The 26,407-nt window shown below is 35.6% G+C and overlaps 1 protein-coding gene across 1 annotated transcript in view; it reads left to right on the top strand.

The window, feature by feature from the left end:
- LOC129231099 (inversin-like) overlaps positions 1 to 26,407 on the top strand; it is a 123,188-nt gene that overhangs the window by 19,554 nt on the left and 77,227 nt on the right. The window contains exon 7 of the mRNA XM_054865346.1: positions 1,558 to 1,664. Within this exon, the coding sequence (XP_054721321.1) occupies positions 1,558 to 1,664 (107 nt within the window). The remainder of the gene's footprint in view (positions 1 to 1,557; positions 1,665 to 26,407) is intronic.

Below are 26,407 nucleotides of genomic sequence, written 5' to 3'. Positions count from 1 at the left end.
TACTATTACTTAATAGTATATCCCCTGAAGTAATATTCAGGGAATATACTATTCCCTGAATATTACTTTACTATAATGAGCTGAAGACACATTTGCTTTTTTTTTTCCAACAGAATTCTGGCTCAGTTTTCCTTTTTTTTTTTCTCTCTGCCTTTGCCAAAAAATATCTTACATTTTGTCTATTTTTTTCAAAAATAAAGCTTAAAAGAACCAACGTAATTGTTTATTTGAATTGATTCAGTTGTGTTGAGCCAGAGAGCTCAGCAGCTCAGTTGGTTGAGGGTTAGGATGGTAATTAGCTGGACGAGATTGCAAGGTTATGCCCATACCACCTGCCAGTATAGCAGGTTTAGATTAACATCACACATTAAATGACATACCGTATATACTTAAGTATAAGTCAATCTCGCGTATAAGTCCACCCCCCTACTTTTAAAAGAAAAATTAGGGAAAATTCGAAAACCCGCGTATAAGTCGAGCCCCTACTTTCAGAAAAACACTTCTCTTCGGGAACGTTTTGCCGGTAATTTTGAATGTAAAAAGAAGGCAAATGAAAAGCAACAAAATTTTTTTTTTTATTAAAAAATGTCTGATTATTATTCTTTGAAGGGTGGGGGTTTCTTTCTGTGATCGGGATTTTTGCAAAGGGTTCGATTTTGCTGTTAGGATTTTTGTTACTTGTTGCTTTTATTTTGAATAAATATCAATAAAATTAAGCGCTGTAGGAATGTTATGCATTATTCTTTGAAAAATGAGCATTAGTTTGCGATTATCAGGAAAATTCGTGAATACAGCAATTCTCACACTTTTCGCGTTATCGGCCGATTACTTTAATTATTTAGTCTTTTTCTCACAGTCAGACCATGCAAAAAGACTGCAGAATGTGTAAGTATTTACTTCTATAGCACCTGCTTAAAAGAATTAGACTACAATTGGGAAAATGTTCACGTTTTCGAGTGTTCTTTTCCCATGTAATGTTCGTGAAAAAATTTTGGAAATTCTGTCCTGTGTATAAGTCGACCCCCTAACTTTTAAACTCATTTTTTGTTTTGAATTTCTTGACTTATACGCGAGTATATGCAGTATATCATACATTAAATAATGCAATAAAATAAATATGAGGGGAACACTCCCTGGAGTTTTGCCAGTGTAATGCAATCTACAGTTCTTACACTGTTAAATTAACTTTTTATTGTACGTTTTTGTTTGTTTGTGGCTTTGACTTTGTACAGAAAACTAAGCGTAATGTAAGCATAAAAAAGAGTTATATTTGAAAATTCAGACCTAAAGGAAATCTTTTTTGCACAGAAAAGCAATTTTTCTTTCTATGCTAAAATGTAGATTTTCCTAATAAGAGTTTTTAACGTTTTGTATAAATAAAAAAAATGCTGCTCCAAATTGAAATTACGCTACGAAAGAAAACAAAAAAATTACTATCAACTTCAAAAGTAAAGTATCATTCATTTCCCTTTGGCTTTTGGCAAAAAAAAAACTGCTAATTACATTTTGTCTACAAAAGATTTATCAGCTAAATGTAAATTATTTAATGTGTTTTAGGTTTGTGGGAAAAGGCAAATTTACTGCTCAATAAAGGAGCCATTCCTACTAGTGCTGATCGCAATGGAGCCACTCCTTTACATTATGCAGCTTATATTAATCATGTTGTAAGTGTGTATTCTCATTTATTGCTTTCAAACAGTGCGATTGGAACTGAAAACTGTGGGTGCAAAAAAGGAATGACAACTAAAATCTAGAGGATTTTTAAGGGGGCATCAAAAAGAAAAAAAAACAGTACAACATTTTGCTAAGACTGGTTTTGAGAGCATATGAGTGGTAAAGTAAGAAATAACAACGTCAAAAAGCACAAATTGCAGATTACTACAGACACCTACTACAGAAGATTACTACAGAAGTGTTACAAGGAATGCCTTTTTCGATGCGAAAAAAATGAGCTTATAGATGAAAAGACATCTGACAAAAGACGTTAACAGATATATAAAGTAAAAAAATAATTATGATCTGAAAATTTTGACACTTCTGTCTTTTTTTATAGTTTCTAGTTTTGTTTCCTAAATCTATACTAATGTTATTCTGAAGAGTTTGTTTGTTTGAACACGCTAATCTCAGGGGTCCAATTGGAAATTTTTTTGTGTTGAATAGTCCATTTATTGAGGACAGCTATAGGTTATTTTGTAAAAATTAGATTGACTAAAATATTTGTAATTGCAAATTAAATGTTTAATTAATTGTTTATGTCTATAAATTCCTAATAGATGACTGGGTATGTTAACTCATTGAGAGGGCATTGGCAGACTGTGGATAGCTGCAAGGAACCATGCCACGTGGTTCAAATGGGCGGTTGGCTACGCTGTTGTGCTCAGCGAACTGAGTTTTGAATCTGTTTTTTTTTCGGTATTCCGGTACATAGCTTGATTTTGTAGGATTTTTCTATTGGGTTTTGTTTTCCTTTTTTCATCAACTTTTGTTTTTGTTCTTATAGTTGAAGATAGTTACTTATCTTAGTAAATAATTTGCCATATTATTCAATTGTGATTGTTCTTTATAACATTTTACCATAGTATTGTTTATTTGACGAAACATTTTAAATTCCAGAAAAAACCCGCTTCATTTGCTAAAGTGCAAGATTTTGGTTGTGTGGTTACTTGGCGCGTTAGGCAATGAACTATACAGTTGAAGAATTTGTTTGAGCTTTAAAGCTACTGTTAATCTTTTTATGTGTTTTGTCAAACTTTTAGATTCCAAAGAAACTTTAATTGGTTTTTTAAAAAAGTGTTTATGCATTTTAGTTAAAGATAAATGATCATTTCACATCAGAATGGGGAGGGGAGGGCATGTTTTTTTTTATTCAACGGACTTCCTTAAAGTTCTTAGCACGGACATCGCCGTTCGGGTTCTGCTAGTTGGAAAATAAAATAAATAAATGAACCTTAAAAGGTGCCCCACCCCCCCAAGTCACCGCCACTGCTTCCAAATGTGTCCACATTCCTTTGATTATTAGGCTTTTCTTACCACAGTAACTAGTCCACAAACTTTGATTTATAGGCTTTTCTTGGTATCTCAACATGTTAGCTTCCAAGTAACATTAAAAGTTACGTTCAGACCATGTTAATCATTGGTGACTGACTCAACTTTCTGTTCAGGTCTTGGATTCTATCAGTGACTGACAGTATAAAATACAATATGAAACTAAGAAATTACTTAATAATTTCAAGATCATATCATAAATGTATTTAAGTATTACTAATCAAGAACTTGAAAAAAAAAGAAAGGTGACCAAATGGGTATATTTCCCCCGCCCCCTCAAATATCAAAAGAATTCTTAATGAATTACTCTGCTTGCACATTTTAACTGAGCCATCAAGGTACTAGGCGGGTTTTTGTCAGTTTGGTCACCATGCCCCCATAAAACTTATTCAGGGTGAGAAGAAATAACTTGAACACACATAATACATTATAATATTGATGCTAATGAAAATATTGCGACCAAACTTCAAATTAAATATGAATACATAATTTCGTCTTATATATTTACAAATTTCTAAAATCTTATCCTTAGTACAGGGCTCTAAACGTGTCACAAAATTTTTGGCTATGTGCCGCAACTCACTTAGTGATATTTTATCCCATTCCTTGCATAAGGATTTCCATAGGGATGCCAAAGTTTTATGAGGTTTAGCACACACCCTTGTCTCAAAGATGGAACAAGCAGAATCATCCATTGAGTTCAAATCTGGGAAATACAGTAGCCATTCTTGAGCTCCAATGAAGTCCAAAAAATGTATCTTGCACCAATCTTGGGAGCTTTTAGCTCTGTGTGCAGGTACGGAATCCTGTTGAAGGTCCATCTTTTGTTTTAGAAGAACTTTTGCGACCAAGGTAAGACAACACCCTTCAAAATTAGTTTGTGATATGTTTCTTGATTAATCTTTATCCCTTGATCAAAAAAAGCAAATGGTTTTTCCCACTAGCACATATCACACCCCAAACCATTGCAAATTAGGGTTATTGATGCCATTTAACAATGCAAGAAGGTCTGGTTGACAAGGGTGTGCTAAACTTCATAAAACTTCCGCATCCCTAAAGAAATCCTTATCCAAGGAATGGGATAAAATAGCAGTAAGTGAGTTGCAGCCCATAGCTGAAAATCTTGTGACGTGTTTAGAACTCTGCATTGAAAAGTAGTAAATATACTCTGTCGCAAAAAAATATATGCACCCAGAAGAAATTAATCTACACTCACGAAACTTTGCAGGTATGTAGTGTATAAGGAGAGATAAGAAGATGATAAAAAATTCAGAATAAAAGATAATTTTATCAAGCAGTTACAGCATGCAAAAGGTTACAAATCAGTAAGTAGTGGAAAGTTGTTCAAAATGGGGTCGCTTATGCTTTTTTCTTTATAAAAAATTAACTTATTTTCATATAATAGAGATTTACTGCTTAAAAGCTTAGATATGTCTATTACTATCAAAAATTATGTTGAGCATTGACAAAAATGTGATTATTTTTATAATAAAGATTAAACAATTAAAAAGTGCACAAGTCCCCGTTTTGAACGACTATTCAGCTAAAACGGGGCTACCATAAAAACCAATGCAAAATTTGATTTAAATTTTTTTTTTACTATTTAATTAATTTCAAAACAAAAATTAACCTTACAAAAACTTTGTCATATAAATGAAAATACAGTAAGGTATATGTAAAGAGATCTTCATATTAGATCTAAATAGTCTGTGATATAGATAATTAAAAATCTTTTTATTACAATATTTCTAAATAAATGTCATTAATACTATTTGGCTTGTAATAGACTAGTAAAATTTGACCTTTCTAGCTGATAGTTGTGCCAATTTTGCAGAAATCACATTCAAAAGTGTCATCTTCTTCTTCAGCATTTGAACGTGCTTCATGGGCCCGACCTGAATACCCTGAACACTGAATCCAGGCCTCTTTTTGTTTAGAATCTGAGTAGAGTTCGTTACAAAAAATGCAAGTCTCCCCAGAACCATCATCTTCTTCAGAGGAAGAAGAATACTCAGGCTTTTTTCCAACTTTTTCTTTGAAGTTGACCCTCCATCATTATTTGTTTCCTTCTTTTTCTCCGTTCAGTCTTGTTCTTATTGTTAATCATTTGAGATTGATCTTAAAATAATTTCTTTTTTGAGACTTTTTTGTTTTTTCTTGCTTCTTCTTCAAATTCTAGCTCTTTTTTTGTACGGACTTGTTGGAAGAATTGCAGTTTTCCCACGTCTCTTGTCATTTATGACCTTCATAATTCTTTCCTTCTTCCCAAGTATGCATGAGCATACTTGGTGACACATTAAAGGATGTCGAAGGTTTATCACTAGAAGTTCCAGGCATCTAGACTGCTTGTTGTGACTCAAACACTGTAGCTTTGTCAATAGCAACACCAGAAGAAGAGACTGAGTGTTGAACAAGAGGCACTATAGGTAAATCTCTAATAGCCCCAGAAGAAGAGATTGCAAGTTGGTCTGGATGATTATGATTTGGTATATCTACTGTACATGCTTCACCAGTATCTCCAGAAACAAATACTGTCTGTTGGGGACTTGGAACTGTAGAAGAGTACATAGTCATTTCATTAGCAAGTACTACCTGTTGAGGGTTACAGAAAAAAGATCTATCTGTGGTCTCAGCTGGTGCAAATAGGTGATCAGGGAAAACATTATGATTAAATGGAAAAATACTGATTTTTTCAAAACTTTTTATAGCGGTTTGTACTGATGCTGCCCTTTGAAATACAGCACTGTATAGTTTTCCAACTTGTGCAATGGTTACTACATGGCCAGGGTGATTAATTAACCACCTCCTTACTTCTTGTTCGTAATATGTGCTTAGTGGGCCTATAAATGTGACGTCAAGTGGCTGGAGTCGGTGGGTCGTGTGAAGAGGAAAGCATAGTGAAATAACATTTTTTCTCTTGCAAGATTAATTAGCTCTATGCTTTTTGCATATGACCTATGCCCATCTAGGATCAGAAGAACAGGTTTTTCAGATGTTGGATTCGAAAACTCTACAAAGTGTGTGAACCAAAACAGAAAACTCTTTTGTAATCCATCCGCTTTCATGAAAGTAAGAAAACGATCCTGGAAGAGTATCGTCCATTAAAGCTGGATTCTCCCTCTTCCTTGGAAAGACAAACATGGTTGGCATGAAGTTTCCAGCAGCACTCATACAGGTTTCTGCTGTTATTAGGGTCCCTCTTTCCGCTGAACTTAGACAACCAACATGTTTTTTGCCTCGTAGAGCGAGAACTTTCGACTTCTTGCTGGGAACATTCATGATTCCCGTCTCATCAACATTAAAAATATTTTCTGGAGAGATGTGACGTTTCTCCATTGTTGACTGTAACAGGTAAAAAAATTTGTCCACAGCAACACGATTAAAGCCCTTCGCTTGTGCAATGGAAGTTTGTTCAGGACCTTAAAAAGAAATCCTTTGATTTCATTTAAGAAATCCGTAGAACCAGTCCTTTCCAGTGACTTTCTAATCCCTGTTGAAACTATTTTCAATGCCATTTACTTCGGCTAATTCATGTGCTAGGTGTCTAATATCAGACATTGTCAATCCGAAGAGCCTTTCTTCCATTTGTAATATATATTTAACTAGTTCTTCTTGCTCATTTGAGAAAACGCTCTTATGTCTACCAAGTCCCTTTTCAGCAGCACTTTCTGATGACAAACCTTTTTCAAGAGCATTTTTCACACGTCTCTCAAGCATTGTTTGCGGTACTTTGAAATTTGCAGAAGCATGCCTGTATCCCATCTTTCCATTAAGAACCGCCTGAACAGCTCCAATCATGCTCTTGTTAGACCAGCTTTATCTGTCTGTTTTCCTTTTGTAGCGCCACATATCAAGATCTGAAAATAAACAGGATGGTTGGTTTGTTTTCTGGAGAAAGACCACTAAAAATTAAGCCTACTCGAGCCCTACACGAAAAACGACAAGTAGCCTACCTAGTCTGTCAAGATGTTTGAACTTTGTTTATACTTTAACATAGCTAAAAATAAAGTTAACTGAGTCAATAATCTAAAGACTAGGCCTACAATATCATGAATATAAAATAAGTCTGTCATATTGTGTTTTTGAGCGTCAAATAAGTTCGTAACTACTCCCTCCCTTCAACAGAAGGTAGAAAACTCAAAAATACCATTAAAAATATCCCGAAAAATACAAATAAATTTGCTGTGTAAAAGAGTTACATTCATGCTTTTTGTCATCCAAAATGGGGACGTCCCCATTTTGAGCTACCTGAAATGTCCCCGTTTTGCCAGACAATGCAACTGTACAAAACACATGGATTAAAACAGATTTGAGGTTGAGTAACCATTCAAATAAAATATGTAAAATGATGTTTAACATACAATGGATTTAGTAGTATGCTTACCTAGTTCAGTTTTACAACCAATTTTGCTCTAAATGAAGTGAAAATACAGTTATAAATTGTAAAATATAACCCCAAAAAACTTCAACTTCACTTAAATCAACACTGTTTGCCTATATTACAATGACAACAAACTCAGAATGCCGTAATGGATGCCAGGTTCAACAGTATACATATCATTGGCACTGTAGGCAGCCCCTTTCAACTGAAACCACTACGTCCCCATTTGACCCAACGTCCCTGTTTTTGACAACTTTCCCCTAGTAAAGCCACCTCTGGCAGCTATACAAGCCGAAACATGATGTAGAATCAATTCAATTAGGTCACTTATGACCCCCTGCAGAAGATCATGCCATAATCTTTGCAACTGTGTCGTTAATTTCGCTGTATCCCGGGTTGGCTGCAGTTACCTTCTCAGCACGTCCAGACATGCTTTATTGGCAAAAGGTCTGGTAACCTGGCAGGCCATGGGAGTACATCATATCCCTGAAGACAATGTTAAGAGAGTCGCACAGTATGTGGACGAGCATTGTCCTGCTGATAAATGGCACCTGGGCAACTTGAAGGCATAGGCAGAACAATTGGCATTGAAATGCTGTCCACGTATCTGCGAGCTGTCAAAGTGCCTTGGAGAATAACTAGAGGTGATTGTGTGTCCCAAGAAATCGCTCTCCACACTCACACCTTATGAAATGGCTGTATGCCACTCGACAACAAATGCTGGATCGGAGCGCTGGCCGGTGCGCCTCCACTCACTTGTACGGTGATCATCAGAACTGAGACTGAATCGGGATTCATCACTGAAGATCAAACGCCTCCAGTCTGTTGCACTCCAAGCTGCCCAGGGCCGGCAAAAATCCAGTCAACACTGCCTGTGATGTGGGGTCAGTGGCAAGCATCTTAATGGACGTCAGCTCCTTAAGCCAACTTCGGCTAGTCATCTCCTAATGGTTTCCCTTGATATCACCGGATGCTTGGAAGGAGGTAAGTGGCGTTGAATCGATGCTAGCGACGTTTTCGGTGCTGACATGGCCGCTCTTCTGATTGTGTTGGGCTTATAAGCCTTTATTTAGTATCTTGGAGTACTTTTAATTTAATTTCAAATGTTTAAGTGTATTTTTGAAACTTACCTCCGTTACATTTTGCCACTCCGCTTCCCATGTCCCAGCGGCGAATAAGTGAAATTGATTCGGGCATGATCGTGCAACGTCGGAATCATCCTATGACGTAACACCCGATGGTTGAGATGTTTTTGACTACTCTGAGCCGAAAGAACGAATAGAAAGATTGTTAAATCACTCAATCAGGAATAGTTGAGATGTATATCTTCAATGCAAAGTAGGGTGTGTCATGGGATGACGTATAGTGGTCATGAAACATATAAATAGGTTGTTCAAAATATTTTCAGTGCTTGATTACTCATATTTACTTCCCATATTGGCATCTTGCCATTTTTGTTGACCAATTACGGATTGGTCTTTGCCGTGTAGGGTTGTCGTTGATGGAAGTTACGGCGTGCTCGAGTTGTTGTTGAAGTAAAATTTTTGGATTTATGCAGGGAATGAAATAAGTTTTATTCTGTGTTTAATGTTGTTTACGAGATTTAAATTACTCACTTAATGTGGTTTAAAATGTCACCATTGCGTAAGATTTTGCAGACGTTGACAGATATAAGTAGCTGACAGTAACTAGGCCTAAGTCATAAATATGACCAGTATTCCTACCAACTAACCGGTGCTTCTACGATGGAATTGAAACCTTCCTCTGTATGAATCATCGATGAACAACGGTGTGGTGTTCCTAGTCAAATTTCCTGGTGATACTGACGAGATCTTCCGAGGTTCCTAGTCATATTCCGGTGTGTGATCTAATCGTTGTTTCTGTGGATGGGGGAAATTCTTCTCAACCCAAGCAAGCCTATCGGTTGATGAATGGTGGGACTGTTAGCTGGATTGTCAACACTGTTGGTTTATGCTATTGATGCTGTGTTCAATAAGTCTTCGGCGCAGTGGACATGCGTATTTGGCACAGGAAGGTGACATTTTACAATTTCTTTAATACATTTCATGTTTTTCAAATATTTTGTTTGTCTAACGAGTCAACTATGAAATTTCTGTGATAATTGGGGGTTTACAGTCTAAATTATTTGGGTCTTTAACTAAATTTTTTCATAATGTAAACTGTGATATTTTCTGAATAAATGTTATTTATTTAAACTATTTGAGTATGCTTTATTTCTTACTGGCAGACTACACGGTTTTTTGATCCTCGCATTCATTTGTGTTCCTGGAATGCCCTGACCCTCCGAGACAGTAGACCTCCCTTCCGTGATCCACTGTTCCCAACACCGAGCAATTACCTTATCATTCCGACCGAGGGTGGCGGACAATACTCCTGTTTGACCAACCTGCTTCTCTTAGGCCTATTATACGGCCCCTATCAAACTCCGTCGGCGTTCATACTGCCACCGACTATGTCTTAGAGGCATCTTAAGTCACAATACAGCCTACCAAAGTCAACAGATTCGATTGAATAGCCCTACAGCACAAGTGCTTATTCTTTTTAACTCTCCCACCTGTGCAACTCACATGCTCATAGCACACATAGCCTTGTTTCATTGGCACTGAAATTATAATCATTTGCATATCGGCTATCAAACTGCATTTGTACTGAGTTTCATGATTGTGGCTCGAATTCTTCTAGGTGTGTATATATATATATATATATATATATATATATATATACAGCCTGAGTAAAAACTTTAAGGCCAGTACATTTTTTTGTGAAAACTAGAAAATAAAACTAAATTGATTTTAATACTATGGTATTATTAATTATTAATGTTCATTTGCAAGAAATAACACAACAGACAGGATTTGTAAAGTATGCAATTACCAGAAAAACAGTTCTATATTCATAGTTAGTATTTTAGCTTGAGTAAAATCTTTAAGGACACTAGTTTTTTTTTTAAACTATAGGCTTATATACTGGAATAAATATCACCGCAATTAACAAGATTATGGAAACCCTTCAACTCGTAGTTTTGTCCTTAATTTCTTCAAAGTTTTGGTTTTCTTTGTGAAGATATCGAAAGGTAGGAAGTTAACTGTTCATGCAAGAGAGCATATTGAATTTTTTTCTTTAGCGGGGATGATTAGGCGTACTATTGCGAAAAAAATTGGAAGATTTAAGATTGAAGTCAAAAACTTTTTTTAATTGAAACACAGTTATGGTAAGAAAAAGAACGGGAAAAGACCTAAAGCTTTGTCTTCGCGTGATGGAGGAAGAGTTTGCTAACTTTTCTCATCTGAAAAGTACTCAATCAGGAAACTTATTCAAAAATTATGTTTGAATGTTTGTCAAAAACGATGCATAACGCAATTAGAAGGAGTGAAGGTTTTATTTATGCAGTAGCCTAAGCCTCAGTTACTAATCAGACACAACATAGGGCATTTAAACTTGAATCAGGAAATCAAGACATCGGGTAACCAATGGCTACAAATAATTTTTTTGACGAAAAGAAGTGGAATTTGGATGGACCAGACAGATGGAAGCACTATTGGCAGGATTTACGAAAAGAAAAGGATATATTCTCCTAGCGCCAATTAGATGGAGGCTCTAGCATGACTTGAGATGGCTTTTATTACAATGGTGTGGGCTCAGTTATGTTTGTTTCATGTAAAATAAATTCACAAGCATATCAAGATGTCCTCACAAGTCATCTTTTACCAAATGCTGAATTTATTGCTGAGAAAATTTGAAATATCAGCAAAACAATGCACCCATCCATTAGAGTAACAGTGAAAAAAAAAAATGGTTCCAAGTCAACAATGTTAAAACTATGAAATGACCAATTAAGTTTTCAGATCTTAGCCCAATAGAGAGCTTATGGGGTGACTTAGCAAGATCAGTTTATGCAAATGAGAGACAAAATACTTCATCAAACAGAGTTGAAATTTACTATCGATGATGAATGGCATAAAATAGACCCCGAACGTTATCAAAAGTAGTTTTATCCATGAAAACAAAAATATTTAAAACAATTTGAAGAAATGCCTTCCAAACAAGCTTAAAAATGTTTTTATTTTTGTCTTCATATGCTTTTCTCTTTGTTGGCCTTAAAGATTTTACTCAGGCTCAAATATTGATCGGTAATATTTTCTAATATGGAAATACTTACAAATGAAATTTTTCGACTTTTTTACTTGTATTTAAGGTTAATAATTGTCACTCAAATGATTTTTTGATAATAAGTTTAAGATGTGTCCAATTTCTTAAAGCTTACTGGCCTTAAAGTTTTTACTCAGACTGTATATATTTGCAACAGAGTGACAAAATAATGTTATATATTTGACAAAATAAAGTATTCATATTTATTTTGAAGTTTGGTCATAATATTTTCATTAGCATTAAAATTATAATGTATTATATGTGTTCAAGTTATTTCTTGTCACCCTGTAGTATATATACTCACTAATTCCAATCCAAGTCCCCCAAAAGGTTGTTGGGCCTCTAGTTTCCAACTAGGCTGACATGACTTCTCATTGGCTCTGCATTCTAAAAAAAATTCGACCAAGAATGCATTTAAGATTTTAGAAAACTTCAACTTTTTCTCACATGGTTTTGGCTTATATCTCAGTTTTTGACCAAATCTCAACAAAGGTATGGTAAGATTGACAATGTACATAAGCTACATTGTAATGGATTTAAAATACAATACTGAATGGTGGGTAAGGTATGAACATTTAATTAAATTAATTCTTAACTGTTCCTGAATAAAATTTAGACATTTTTTATAGTTTCCCAGTCAGCTGTAAAGCACAACTTATGAGAAAATCCCAATCAAACATCATTAAATGTTAAAAAAAAGGTTTATAATTGTATAATTGACACAGTGTATTGTATTTCATTCACTTAGAGTCAAAATGTGAGGGGTAAAGGACTGTCCATAATGTTTAGTTTTTGTACTTCATCGACCACCTGCTTTCTTCAATGCTCTGCTCAAGACTCAAATTTGAATTTCATTGATTATCTTTAAATGGACTGAGATGTCATTTGTTTTACCAAAAAAAAAAAAAAAAAAGCCTACTCTCACCATGTATGAAGAATGGGGAAAAAAATCAAGCCATTAGTTTATCAAAAATTGGTCAAGAAAAAACTCAGGTGAAGAAATGCTTTATAACAAAAAAACTGACACTGTGTTAGTAATCATTCACTTCAACTAAAGTAAATTCAACTAAAATGTATCTTTCCACATAAGTTACATTTATGAAGTTTAAAGCGTTTATGTGATTTAGTTTTTCTAGTTCATATACATCATATTTGTAACTGTTACTTAGTTCAGCATGAATTCAGATTAGCTTTTGATTTATTAAAATACAGCTTTTGAAAGTCCATTATTATCCATTTACTTTCCAAGACTTGCAGAAATACTACTAAGTAAATCCTCAATATCTGAATTTTCAGGGTATCCAACTGGATTTTGTCACTGCAAGTAGCCTTATAGTTCATTATGAAATTATGAGATGAAAATTGCTATATATCATGCATGTACAGGTAAAAATTCTTCATTTTAATGCTTATCTTGTCCAGCATTCAGTCTTCATTTGTACACTCTATTTAAAAAAATTGATGCAACAAGAAGCAATCATCTGATTGCTTTGAAATTTTGTATGCTTGAGTGTTTTGACCAGATATGCAAATGATTAAAATTTGGTGTCCAATGAATGAATAGTTTGATCTCCAGCGCATCAAAACTGCGCATCCAGCAAATGTATATTGTTGCGTGTTCAGTGCAACTTCAAACTTTCTTTGAATGTTGACACAGTTCTTGAGAAAACACAGGAGATTTATTTACAACTATGTACAAAAAATATCGTTAGCAACTGCTAAATTAACCATAGCAATTAGGCCAATATCAATTAACACCGTAAAACTCAACGGTTACACACATATTTACATCCAAATATGCGAAAACAGCGTAAAGGCTGGTACACACAATAACAGAGCTAACGGCTCAGACAGTTTAAAAAGCAAAAACTGACTCTCCCACTCTAATGCCACACGGCTTTTATACTGCTTTGGAAAGTTCGACAAAATTCGAAATGCTTTTCGTATTTTCTTTTTATTTCATTCACAAATCTTATCAAATCTTACGGTCCCAATGGGGCGACCGTATACTTCAGACGAATGTCAGGGAGTTGTATGCACATTAAAAGAAGCTATTTACAGGTTACGTTACTAAGGTAATTTTAGATGAAAAATAATGGAATAAACGCCTAATTTAGCCAGATTACAACAAATTAATCACAAAAATAATTACCACTTACAGAATTTGTAACAATATAAAGAGCAGTTCTTCAACAGTTGTGAAAACTTTCAGTTTGATTGCGATTAGTGGCGGATGGGACAGCATGAACCGGCCTTTGCATATACAGACTTGCCGGCTTTTTAAGAGTTGCTCTTTGAAGAGGAGACGCCCCTCCCCCCTCTCTAGTTTTTTCAAATATAAAAGAAATAATGGATCTAGCTTCTAGTTTTAGGAGGGAGTCATCACTAGAGTCTAATGATTCAAATTAGGGGAATTGCATTTTACGAATGTGGAAAAGAAGAATTAGTGATATGAACACTTGCATAGTAAAAAGTTAAATATTCATGCAGATAATAGGGGATTTGGGGAAACTTTTCAAAATTATAGCTCCAAAAATGCACTGTTCAACTATTTTTAAATGATCTTGAACAATGTTTGCCGGGGGGGGGGATTGGAGAATTCCTCAAAAATGTTTTCGAAATTAGAGTCTTAAAAACTCATGTAAAAACTACCTTTGGGAACACTAGGAGAAGGGGTGTGTCGAGTGGTTTGAAGGCGAGGGTGTTTCGTATTTCATTGAAGACTAATGATGTAAGCACATAGATATTTTATTACTGGACTGAGTTACAGCACACAAGTACACCAACGCGAGAATCACAACAGCATAGCTACACACTCAGATAGCGTTAGCATACATCAACACAGAACGGAGCGCCATCTAGTGGCCAAAGCTCCCGCGACATCCCTCCGACGAAGTTCGGAAAAAGGGATTTAAAGATATAAACCTTCTGATGGTTTGACAACCCTACCAGAACGAGTTTTTTTATGGGTAATAGTCTTTGGTGTAGGACAGTCCTGAATTGGAGGAGTCTCTGGAAACAGTTTCTAGCGCCTCTGGTACAGCCTTGGGAACATTGATTGTTTTCTTGGTCTCTTCTAGTTCCAGCATCGGAATTAGGTGTTGGAGATTTTGACGAATCTCACCTCTGGGAATCAGGACGTTGTAGGATTTTGGTGTCTTTGCTGGAGAAGCAATGATTCCCACTGTTTTGGAGTCTGGAATCCTAACTTTCTCACCTGTGCTTAGAGGACGCAATTCGTAAGCAGCATGTTTTCGATCAAAAGCCGCTTTTCTTTATAAGAAATGTCTTTTTGTAAATGTTATTTCCCGTTTAGCCATTTTGGACGTAATTGTTTTGGGTGAACTGGAAGTCGAGTTCGGAGCGATCGGCCCATACATAGTTGAGCAGGGCTACTTCCTGTTGGCAACAATGTGATACGATAGATTAGTAGAGCAATGTTGAAATCTGAGGACTTTTCCAGTAAGTTTTTCATCGTCTGCACCATTGGCTCTGCTTCGGCGTTTGCTTGCAGATAGTGGGGACTACTCGTTTCATGCTTAAAGCCATAGTCAGCAGCAATGAATTCTGATGATGAATACTGTGGACCATTGTCGCTAATCACAAGGTCAGGTACGCCATGTCTGGCGAATATGGGTTTGATACTGTCTATGGTTGCTGAAGAAGTCAAGCTTTGCAATTCACAAACTTCTGGGTATCTTGAGTAATAGTCTGTGATTAATAGAAAGTGTTTACCTCTAACTTCAAAAAGGTCTGTAGTTAGCTTCTCCCAAGGTCGAGTTGGAGGAGTAGATGGAATTAAATGCTCTTTATTTTGAATTCTTGTTTTGACACAGATCGGACAGCAAGTTACTATTTGTTTTATTTGTTGAGAGATACCGGGCCACCATACCGACTCTGTAGCTCTGGATCTATATTTGTTTATGCCTAAGTGTCCATCATGGATTCGGCGTAATATATCTTTCTGTAATTTTTTTGGAATCACCAGCCTAGGTACCTTTTAGTAGTAGTCCGTCAGAAAATTCTTCCAGTATGGACCCGCTTCAAATGGCATGTTGCCGTGTTCTGGCCACTCCTCTTGGCAAAATATGATAATCAGAGATAAAGAGCTATCCTTCAGAAGTTCTTCTTTTATTTCTTGTAATTTCTTCGAAGAAGCAGGGATAGTTTTTACAATATAATTAACATAGGCTTGTACTTCCCTGTCCGACAGCTCATCGTGATTCATTTTATGTGTTTCTGGGGATCTTGATAATGTATTGGCAGTTGCAATTAAGTCACCTGGAACGTACAATATATTGTAATCAAAACGCATCAATCTGATTCTGAAACGTTGAATACATGGTGGCAGTCTTCGATTTTCATCTTGCCTAAAAGAGGGACTAGAGGCTTATGATCAGTCTCTGAGGTGAACTGAAGTCCTATCAAGTATTGTTGAAATCGTTCTGCTGCCCAGGTCACAGCCAAATCTTCCTTTACGATTTGCGAATAACGCTTTTCTGTGTCATTTAAAGATCTTGAAGCGTACGAAACTGCTCTTAACTCGTCATTGGGTTGTTTTTGGAGCAAGACACAGCCTAAACCAAAGGATGAAGCATCAGCCGATAAAGTAGTTTCATATTCAGGATGATATTTTGTTAAGCAGACTGACGAAATAATTATTTTTTTTATTTCTTCCAGTGCTTCTGATTGAGGAGTATTCCATTGAAATTCACCATTTTTATTGAAGAGTGAACTTAAAGGCTCAGTTAATGATGATAAATGAGGGATGAATCTAGCAACGTGATTTACCATTCCTAGAATTCTTCAAACACCGGATATATCACTTAGAGCACTAAGATTCTCTATTGCACTAATTTTCGCAGGATCAGGTTGAATACCATCTTTATCGATGACATGCCCTAGAAATTTTGCACTAATGCATGAAAATACACATTTAGGTAGATTGAGAGTGACTCCAGATTTGAATAATTTTGTTAAAACTTTTTCCAAACTTCTTCCCTTTGAAATTTTTAATTCTAAAAGTGCAAGTTTAGACTATCTTTGGAATTAAAAAAAAATGATCTTATTTATTAATTAAGAATTATCTTATCGGCCTGACACACAGAAAATCATCTTAGTACTTATGCCATGAGTTATTGTTTTTTATATCTTAATTTTGCAACCTTTGCTTTTCTTGCAGTGATTTTCTTATAAATCGTTGAGAAACGTACCAAATTATTATTTTTTTTTTTACTGCTCAATAAAAAAATTCAACATGGCCCAAACAGAGGCAGCCCACTGGGCCCATCCGCCCCTGATTGTGATTCAGATTACCTTTCAACAACTTAAAAATGCCTCGCTGCATGGTTCGTGCTCATTACGAGCAACTATCAGAATTTAAAAGAAGCCATATCATTGGATTAAAAGAGGCGGGTTGGTCAAATCGAAGAATCGCTCGTCATTTGAGTCGAAGTAATGCGGTGTTTCGAAGATACTGGCAAGGATGGGTGGAAAATGGCAGAGTTCAGCATCGGGATGGTAACGATCAACCTAGGGTCATAACAGATGGTGATGACAGAGTGATTGTCGGATCAGCTGTCACAGCACTTTCTTTATCTCTGTGAACTATCAGATGTTCAACCCAAACGCCAGTGTCCATCATGCCCATTTACAGACAGTTGGGACAATGAAATCTACGCTTGCGCTGACCGTTAAGCTACCTGCCACTGACGACTACACACTACCGAGCCAGATTACAGTAGTACATGGTTTGATCAGGTTGGAATGGTCCCGAATGGGGACATATAGTCTTTAGGGACAAATCCCACTTCAAACTGTGTCATGACGTTCATCGAAGACGTGTTTGGAAACACCCAGGGCAGAGGAGAGATCCTGGTTTCACTTTTGCACGCCCACCACTCTGGCTCTCAACAAGGCATTATGGTTTGGGGTGCCATTTCCTTTGATAACTGGACCTCTTTGGTCGCAATTAGAGGTACACTTACTGCACATTGGTACTTCGACGACATCCTAAGACCAGTTTTGTTGCCGTTCCTTTTGCAATACCCTCAGCTGATTTTCAGCTAGACAATGCCAGATAACATACGGCACGTGTTGCTATGAACTGTCTGCAAGCTTGTCAACTCTTCTGTGCCCTGCCAGATTGCAATCTCTCCCATCGAGCATCTCTGGGATATGATGGGATGGTGATTGCATCTGGCAAGGAATGTTGATAACCTTCTCCGACAATTGGAGTGAATTTGGCGGGAAATACCACAGGACACTCCCCTCCCCCGGGAGCTTTATCGGTATTTGCCATGCTGTGCTTCAGCTTGTATCCAGGCTAGAGGTGGGTCAATACCTTATTGAACTTGTTACTGTAACTTTGACATAAATCATTCAACTGTTCTGAAAATTTAATCATTTACTATTCAAAAGATACAAAAATGCAAAAGTGACGACCAGCAACAAACTCTGGGCCCAGCTAGACTAGTCCTAGCCAATTTACAATCCCCAGTGAAGATCAATGGCCCTCTTAAAACTATCTACTCCCTTGCTCATTACCACCTCTTCCGATGAGCTGTTCCAAGGTTCCACTACCCTGCTAAAATAATTTTTCCTAACATCCATGTTAGCCTGAGATTTAAATAGCTTAAAATAATGACCCCTTGTCCTGTTTTCAGTGCTAAACTTTAGCCCCGTAACATCTTTGGTTTTAATAAATTGAAACAGCTGAATCATGTCCCCTCGGTCTCTTCTTTGCTCAAGACTGTACATTTTTAGCCTTCTAAGCCTGGAATCATAGTCTAAATGAGAAAGGCCACTTATTAGCCTTGTAGCCCGTCTTTGAACCCTTTCCAATACATTGTCTTTCTAACGATAAGGAGACCAAAACTGAACAGCATACTCCAAATGAGCTCTTACCAAACTTCTATATAAGGGCAGAAGAACTTCTTTAGATTTGTTTAAAATAGATCTATTGATAAACCCAAGCATCTTATTGGCCTTGTTACTAGCAATGCTGCACTGTTGGCTAAACTTTAAATCCTGACTTATTAAGATCCCCAGATCAGTAACTTTGTCTGCCTGACTAATGACTGAACCTTGCAAATAATAACTTGTACACTTATTTCCATGCCTTAAATGTAGCACTTGGCATTTCCCAACATTAACAGCCATACCCCATTTATCAGCCCACTCCGTAATATGATCTAGATCCTCTTGCAGCTGTTTTGCTTGTTCTTCATTTTCTACAGTCCCCATAACTTTGACATCATCAGCAAAACAATTCATGTTCCCAGAAATATTTTTGTGAATATCGTTCATAAAAACAATGAACAAAACAGGCCCTAACACTGATCCTTGAGGAACCCCGCCTAAAACCTCACTCCAATTAGAATAATTTCCCCTTACAACTACCCTTTGTTTCCTTCCGGTCCGCCAGTTTTTTACCCAAATGAAAGTTTTTCCTCCTATTCCTATATCGGCTAATTTGCTAAGTAGAGCAACATGCGGTACCTTATCAAAAGCTTTTTGAAAATCATTGTAAACAACATCTACAGGCTTGTTATTGTCCAAAGCCATGGTAACTTTGTCATAGAAATGTAATAAATTAGTTGCACAAGATTTACCTTTCCTGAAACCATATTGAAAACTAGTCAATAGATTATTAGTCTCTAGAAAATTTACTATCTTAATTTTTATCCATGTTTCAAAAACTCTGCGAACCACCGAAGTTAGACTCACAGGTCTATAATTTCCCGCACTCCCTTTAGACCCTTTCTTGAAGAGCGGTGTAATGTTAGCCAGTTTCCAGTCCTCTGGCACTGTCCCCGAGTTATAAAAAGCATTGAAAATATTTACAATTACATCTGCTAATTCCTCCGCACATTCAACTAAAATTTTTGGATAAATATTGTCTGGTCCCGGAGCCTTAGTCTCTTTAATTTTTTTCAAAGGAAGTAAAACGTCATCCCTAGAAAATACAAAGTCCTCAAGGTGTACTATAGCTTGTGTCTTGTTGGTGTCAACTGTTGAGATACAGTTATCATTAAAAACACTCGAAAAAAAGTTATTAAGAACATTAGCAATATCACTCTCGTCCTGAATTAAAATTCCGTGCTCATCAACCAGTGGCCCAATATGACTATTTCGATATTTCCCGGAATTAGCGTATGCAAAAAACCTCTTGGGATTTCTGTTTATGTTATCTGTCAGTCTCTGCTCCAAATCTCTTTTCTGAATCTGTACCAAATACTTAAATTTACGCCTTGCCTTACAATACTGGAGCCTATTTGCACTGTGACCAGTTTCTCTAAACCTATGAAAAGCAGCTTGCTTGTAATTTAGAGCATCTTTAGTTTCCCTGGAGAACCACATTGGCCAAACTTTAGTGTTGACACCCTTTCTCCTAAAGGAAACATAATCCCGAACCGTATTCGCTAGATTTTCCTTAAACTCAGCCCACTGAAGATTCACATCACTATTGTCCAATGCAAAAGAAAAAACTACTTTCAAACTCTGCCTAAGTGCCACAAAATCAGTTTTTCTAAAAGTGAGCACAAACCTAAAATTCTCTACTTTGTGCATATCAAATTTAATCCCAAACCTAATACTTTTGTGGTCATTATCTCCAATGTGTTCCCCTACACATAACCCCTGAACAGAACCTTCCATATCACAGAAAACTAGATCCAAAATCCAAGTCCTGTCGAGTACCCTGAGTTACAATTTGATCTAAAAAACAGTCACCAATTATTTTCAAAAATTCCGCTTCTCTGCTATTACTAGGGTAAAAATTATTCCAATCAATTTCTGGAAAATTAAAATCTCCCATTATAATGACTGACCCCTTGCTTGAAATGTCACTAATAATACTAAACATCTGTTCATCTTGACCCTGGCTTAAGTTGGGTGGTCTATAAATGTTCCCTAAAAGTAGTTTTTTACCCTGATTGCTCATCAACTCCAGCCAAATCATATCAATCTCGTTAGATTTATCATTAATTACCAATTCTCTGCAAGTTAAAGTGTCTGACATAAAATAAAACCCCACCACCTCTTTTACCTACTCTATCTTATCTAAACATTATACCCAGCAATAGATAATAAATCATCATCACTTTCGGTAGCCCATGTCTCGGTAACTCCAATAATATCCAACCTCTCGTCTATTATTATGCTTTTCAATTCTTCCATCTTGTTCCTAATACTACGAGCATTTGTATAAAAAACCTTAAGTAAGCCCATCTTACTTTTATTTAATGCTGCACGATTATTTGAATCCCAACTGTTAAAATCTTTTCTCTTATTAGCCACCCTATTTCCGTTTCTACTAAAATCCCAATAGTTAGTACCCATTCGAATTCTGCTCCTTAAAGCATGCCCCCCATTCCAACTTAGTTTTTTGATTCTGAATCCTCTAAAACCAAACCACTAACCATTTTGACCCCTGTAGAGCTCAGATGCAGGCCATCCCTAGCAATCCAATCCCGTTTATAATGACTCCATACATCAATAAACCTGATACTACGCTTAACGCAAATATCCTTGAATACCAGGTTCTTACACCTAGCCTGTTGGTTTAACCTATTTCTATGCACTCCATATCTGGGAAGCAAACCAACCACTTGGACATTTGCCGAACAGTTGGTTGCTTTGTCCAACAGGGAATTCCATTCCATAGTAAACTCATTGTTGTTACTATGGCCTACATTGTTAGTTCCCACCCACAAAGTAACTACCTCCTCTTTATTAAATACCCCCTTCTATTCAGTAACCCTATTTACATCTCTCACCCGAGCCCCTGACAAACAACATCTAGCCACCTTACGTTTAACTCTGCCTATTAAGTTTCCCACCTCACGCACCATTGAATCACCCGAAATTATACCCTTTGTTTCCCAGTCTGTCGCCTCAGCAATAACTTTCGCCTTTACCTTTGGAATATTCCCACTGTCTAACACACAGCTAATGCTCACCTCCTTTTTACTAACTTCCCCCTTTCCCTCTGGAGTGTTTACCCCATCTACACTCCTACAGCCTAATGCTAACTCACCCTCCAAAGTAAGCATCCTAACTCTGATTTCTGAGAGTTAAACACACTTAGTGCAAATGAAATCCTTCTCTGACTCATCCTTCCCCTTAAACAAGCAGAACATCTGACATAGGTCACAAGAAATCCACTTGTCCCCGTTACCACTTTTAACCTCCTTCATTATGCATATCACTCCCATTCTAGCTCAAAATGGTACACTTAAAAAGTCAATACAAAAATACAAAATTGAAGAATTAATGCTAATTATTAGAATTAGAGAGCATTGGAAGTAAAAGGTACAAATATTACTAAATCCTAAGACAAGCAGTAAATTAAAATAAACAAGTTACACACTTAACAGAGCACTCAGGCTTAACAACAAGAAATCAGCACAATTTAGGCTTAGCTACAAAGAATAGAAAAACACTTTAAGAAAGCAAAAAAAATCAAAAATAAGACTTAAAAGCACAAAAATAGACTTAAAAGCAAAAAATTGTATGCATTGTCTTCCTATCCACCAATTTTCGTCTCAATCGGATCACTCCTTCTTGGTGCGTCAATTTTTTTGTTATAGAATATTTCAATGCAATGTTTTTTTTGTAGAGTGTCTATTCTTCTACAAATTTGGTGAAATTTGGCTGAAAACTGCATGTTTTAAACTAAAATGTCAAAGATATGGGCATTAAGAACATTTAAATATTTATGAATGTACATATTTTTCGGGAAATGCATATATAAGAAGAAAATATTGCATGCAGTTAGTACAGTCGAGTATCAGTTATCTGCAATTAATTGACTAGCAGATAATAGGTAGGGTTACATTATTGAAGAAATAAAGTATTCTAACAAACTTATACAAATAAATTGATGGAATTTATTTTAATTGTTCATTATCAATTCAATCCATTGCGGGAATTCTCCCAGTCAAATGCTTACTAAGAAGAGATCACATGCACTCATTGATGTGCACAAGGTATCGTCACGCTTCAGGGTCCCTTCTGCCTACCACTATTTATAGTTTAACTGGTTGGATGGGATCCTAAAGAAAACTTTTTTTTGATCCTGACCAAAAGCTGAGCAATCCCTGGTCCAGTACCCACACAGGTATTGATTCACTTGGCAGTCTTTGTGACCACAACATATTTAGTGAGCCCCAGTCACCATTAACGAGCACGGAGGACCTCGACTGACTGGAATGAAACCCGGTATCCTTCAGTTATGAGTCGACACCATACAAATTAGGCCACCATGGCACCTCATAAGCTATCGGCTGACATATAGTCGGAGTTTCTTTCAGACCCCTTGTTCGGGGGGGGGGGGGCAGGGCCCTTTTAAGAGATTGGAAGGGTCAAGGGCATATTTAAGGAGTGGGTCATGCACCCCCCCCCCCCCAAGAAATAAATTCAAAATTACCAACTCTGAATAATTTTATAACTTCAATTTGTGAACTTACCTTCTTGTTTGGCTTGCTCACCCATCCTGAAATAAATACCTGTATGCGTCCACAGGCTGGACGATATGAGTTTTAAAACACTCCCGGTTCATTATAGCATTCCTATAAAAATGTAACAGATCAAAAGGCTGACAGTACTGCAATATTATGAAAAACACAAATTTTTATTGGAAAATACGAAAAAAAAGTAATGAAAACATTTCTTAATCATTAAAATATACAAAGTCACTCCAATCGAGAAACATATCAAGTTTCATATTGACGGTCCTCCATCACACAGCAAATACATAAGAAACTTTTAAATTAATAAAACATGCAACAAATTATAAATATCATGTAATAAAATCTATTCAAAATTAAGTACATTTGAGAAACAAATGTTCGTTGAATTGTTCCTTGTAAAGTCGAATTTTGTTTCATTAATTTGTCTTAGAATTCCTATGACTTACGGTAACATGTAACAAAATAAAAATTTCAAATAGTTAAGAAAAATAACTCTCACTAAGTTTCTCAGGTAAAAAGGACAAGGAAAATGATTCGAGTCCAGATTGTGTACACTAAAAAATCATTGAAAAATTCATGCATATATATGCACTAAAAATACGTAAAATATTCACTAAAAGCTAAAAAATATGTACAAAAAAATGAAACAAAAAATTTGCTCTTTTTTTTTTTTTTTTAAATTTACGTAAAGAAAGAAGTGAAGAAAATCTAGTGAAAAACGCAGTAATATGTATTTTAAAAAAAAACTTTCTGTTTTTATGCATTAATATGCACTAAATGTCAAAAGGGGCCAAAATTAGCGATTACATATGTACACATGCGAAAGCGGTTTTGTAATGTTTGCAAAAATAAATAACTAATCAAATAAATAAATAAAACTAAAGTAAAACAAACTTTTTAAAAATTGAAATATTTTAAATTTTTTGAATTGAAAAAATAGGTAATATTACTAAATTTGAACATAAGTTATTAATTGTCCAATGACGCATGAGAATCTTCCAAAGAGTTATTCTTTTACTTAAAATCTAAAAAAAAATTATGAGGGTAATGTAATGGGACCCCAAATTAGTCTCAATTTATCGTTTCAATATTTCAATAGCATCGTAAACAGACGCATATGTAAGGACTATATTTTTTTAGTAGATACAGATTTTTCTATAAAAAATCATATTATGTATCTAAGTTTATTATTTTTTTTAACAACTTCATTAAAATTAGTTTTGATAAAGCTGTCAAGCTAAGAAAACTTTGAGAATGATTTCTAGACACCCTTGAAAATTAAATATTGGAGATCATTCTTTTATACAATTTTTAAAACGAACAGTACAATATTATCACGAGTGATTATTGTAAATAAATTTTTAAACTAAGGACAAAAATGTATTGAAAAACAAAAATGTCCCTCAAAATAATTTATTTTTGACTTGGATTGCAAAGATGATCGCTTAATACAGTAAAGATTTCTATTGGGAAACTTTAACAAATATCCGGCTCCCAACTTGAATAAGTTCATACATTAAAAGGCTTTGAGTTCTAGAATAATTATGAAATAAATCTGATCTTCTCTCAGAAAAAATCCGCATAGATTTTTAAAAGTTTTCTAATTGGCTAAAAGTCTTGTCTTCCTGAAAACTGTGGAATGACATAAAAGAAGGGAGGAGGGGAGGTAGTAAACAAAGCCGAATTTTAAGACATTTCTTTCGAAAAGAAGATGTTGTTGACACCATGTAATTTTTCATATAAAAGACAAACATAGGCATTCCCATTACAGCCCGCCACAGATAACTCAAAGCCCACTATCCCTTCCCCTCCATTCAATGCTCCTCATCCTGGAAACTTAATTTTCAACAAGATGTGCCATGAGTGCCAACAGAGTACATGTCCTAAGGTTCCGATACGAACCTTAGGCCGATCCCTCCCCCCCCACACCCTGATAATAAAGTAAAAATTTATTTTTATAATTTCCTTTTTTAGCTCAGAAAAAGAAGAAAAAAGCATGAAAGAAGGCTTAATGCATCTTAAAAATATCTTGAAAAACAAAAAAAAGTCAAAAATAAATAAAATAATTAAGTAAATATCGAAAAATTAAAAATTGGAAAGTAGGGTATTGAGATGGGGGAAAATGTCTGTCGATCTGTCTGTCCCCCCTAATAACTTTTGAGTGAATAGTCCGATTTGAACAATTTTTTTTGTTCAAAAGATCTCAGCAAGCATACCTCATTCCTATATTTCATTTTTTGGTTCGAGCTATTGTTTGTTCAATTTTGAACAGTTCAAAAAAACTTAACATTAGCACCTACGGGGAAGTTCAAGGCAATTCCAAACTGTGACGCGATTCTGCTTCAAACAAACTTCGTAGGAAAAGGCTTTTGATGAAAAACTTCTATATAAAATATCTTTTTGATTTTAACAATTTTCTGTTCAATTTTGAACAGTTCAAATTCCTTAACATTAGCGCCTACGGGGAAACTGAAAGTCAATGTAGATTTCGTACTTGAAGGCGGATTTACATCAAACAAATTTTGTTGAAAATAGCACTTGACGCCAAACTTCAGACTCCGACTCCTAGAATTTAGGGACACCTGACTCCGACTCCTGTGCCCGACACTTAATCAGACTCTGACTCCCCGACTTCGACTCTGACTTCGTAGCTTTGGCAGAAATTTATACATGGAGGACAAATAACTGACTCCGATTCTTGGATGTTCGAATCGGACTAATTTATCTCAAAATCATATTGGCTCCGACTCCGCAGCTATGGTTTTAACTGTGAAATGATCATTGCTTTTATGAGTTGTTTTTATTTTCACGCTAAAGTTTTAATTTAGGTATTCAGATTTCGGCGGATAAACTCGAAGTCATTTATGTTTCTACATAAAGATATTCGCAAACGATTTTTTTTTTTGACAATGAAAATTATTTCTTTAAGTTGTATTTATGTATTTATTTATTTTGGTACGTGCATTAATTTATTTAAAAAATTATTTTTGACAGCAGGGGAAAAAGAAACGATTTTTTTTTATATAATGTATTTATTTTAATGAGCTTATTAATTTTAATTATTATTCTTTCGTTTTGAAAGCTGTTAAAAAAAAATTTTTAATGGAAAAAAGTGTATTGGCTGCTTTGTTTAAAAAGTGCTGCTATTTTATTTGTTCGTTTTTTTTTCTACGCATCTAATTTTTTAGATGAGTGAGGAATATTTTATTCCTAGAAATCAGCTTAAAATATTTAAAAAAATATGTTTGAAACAATTTGCGATTTTAGGTATTTTTGAGAACATTGATCAGATACTAGAAAGTAGTATGGGCAGGAAGTAGGCTCATTTAGTTCTAGA

This window comes from Uloborus diversus, chromosome 10 (genome assembly GCF_026930045.1).
Source record: "Uloborus diversus isolate 005 chromosome 10, Udiv.v.3.1, whole genome shotgun sequence".
Lineage (NCBI taxonomy): Eukaryota > Metazoa > Arthropoda > Arachnida > Araneae > Uloboridae > Uloborus > Uloborus diversus.
The sequence above is the reverse complement of the archived record's forward strand: the minus strand, read 5'-3'. Positions and strand labels throughout refer to the sequence as shown.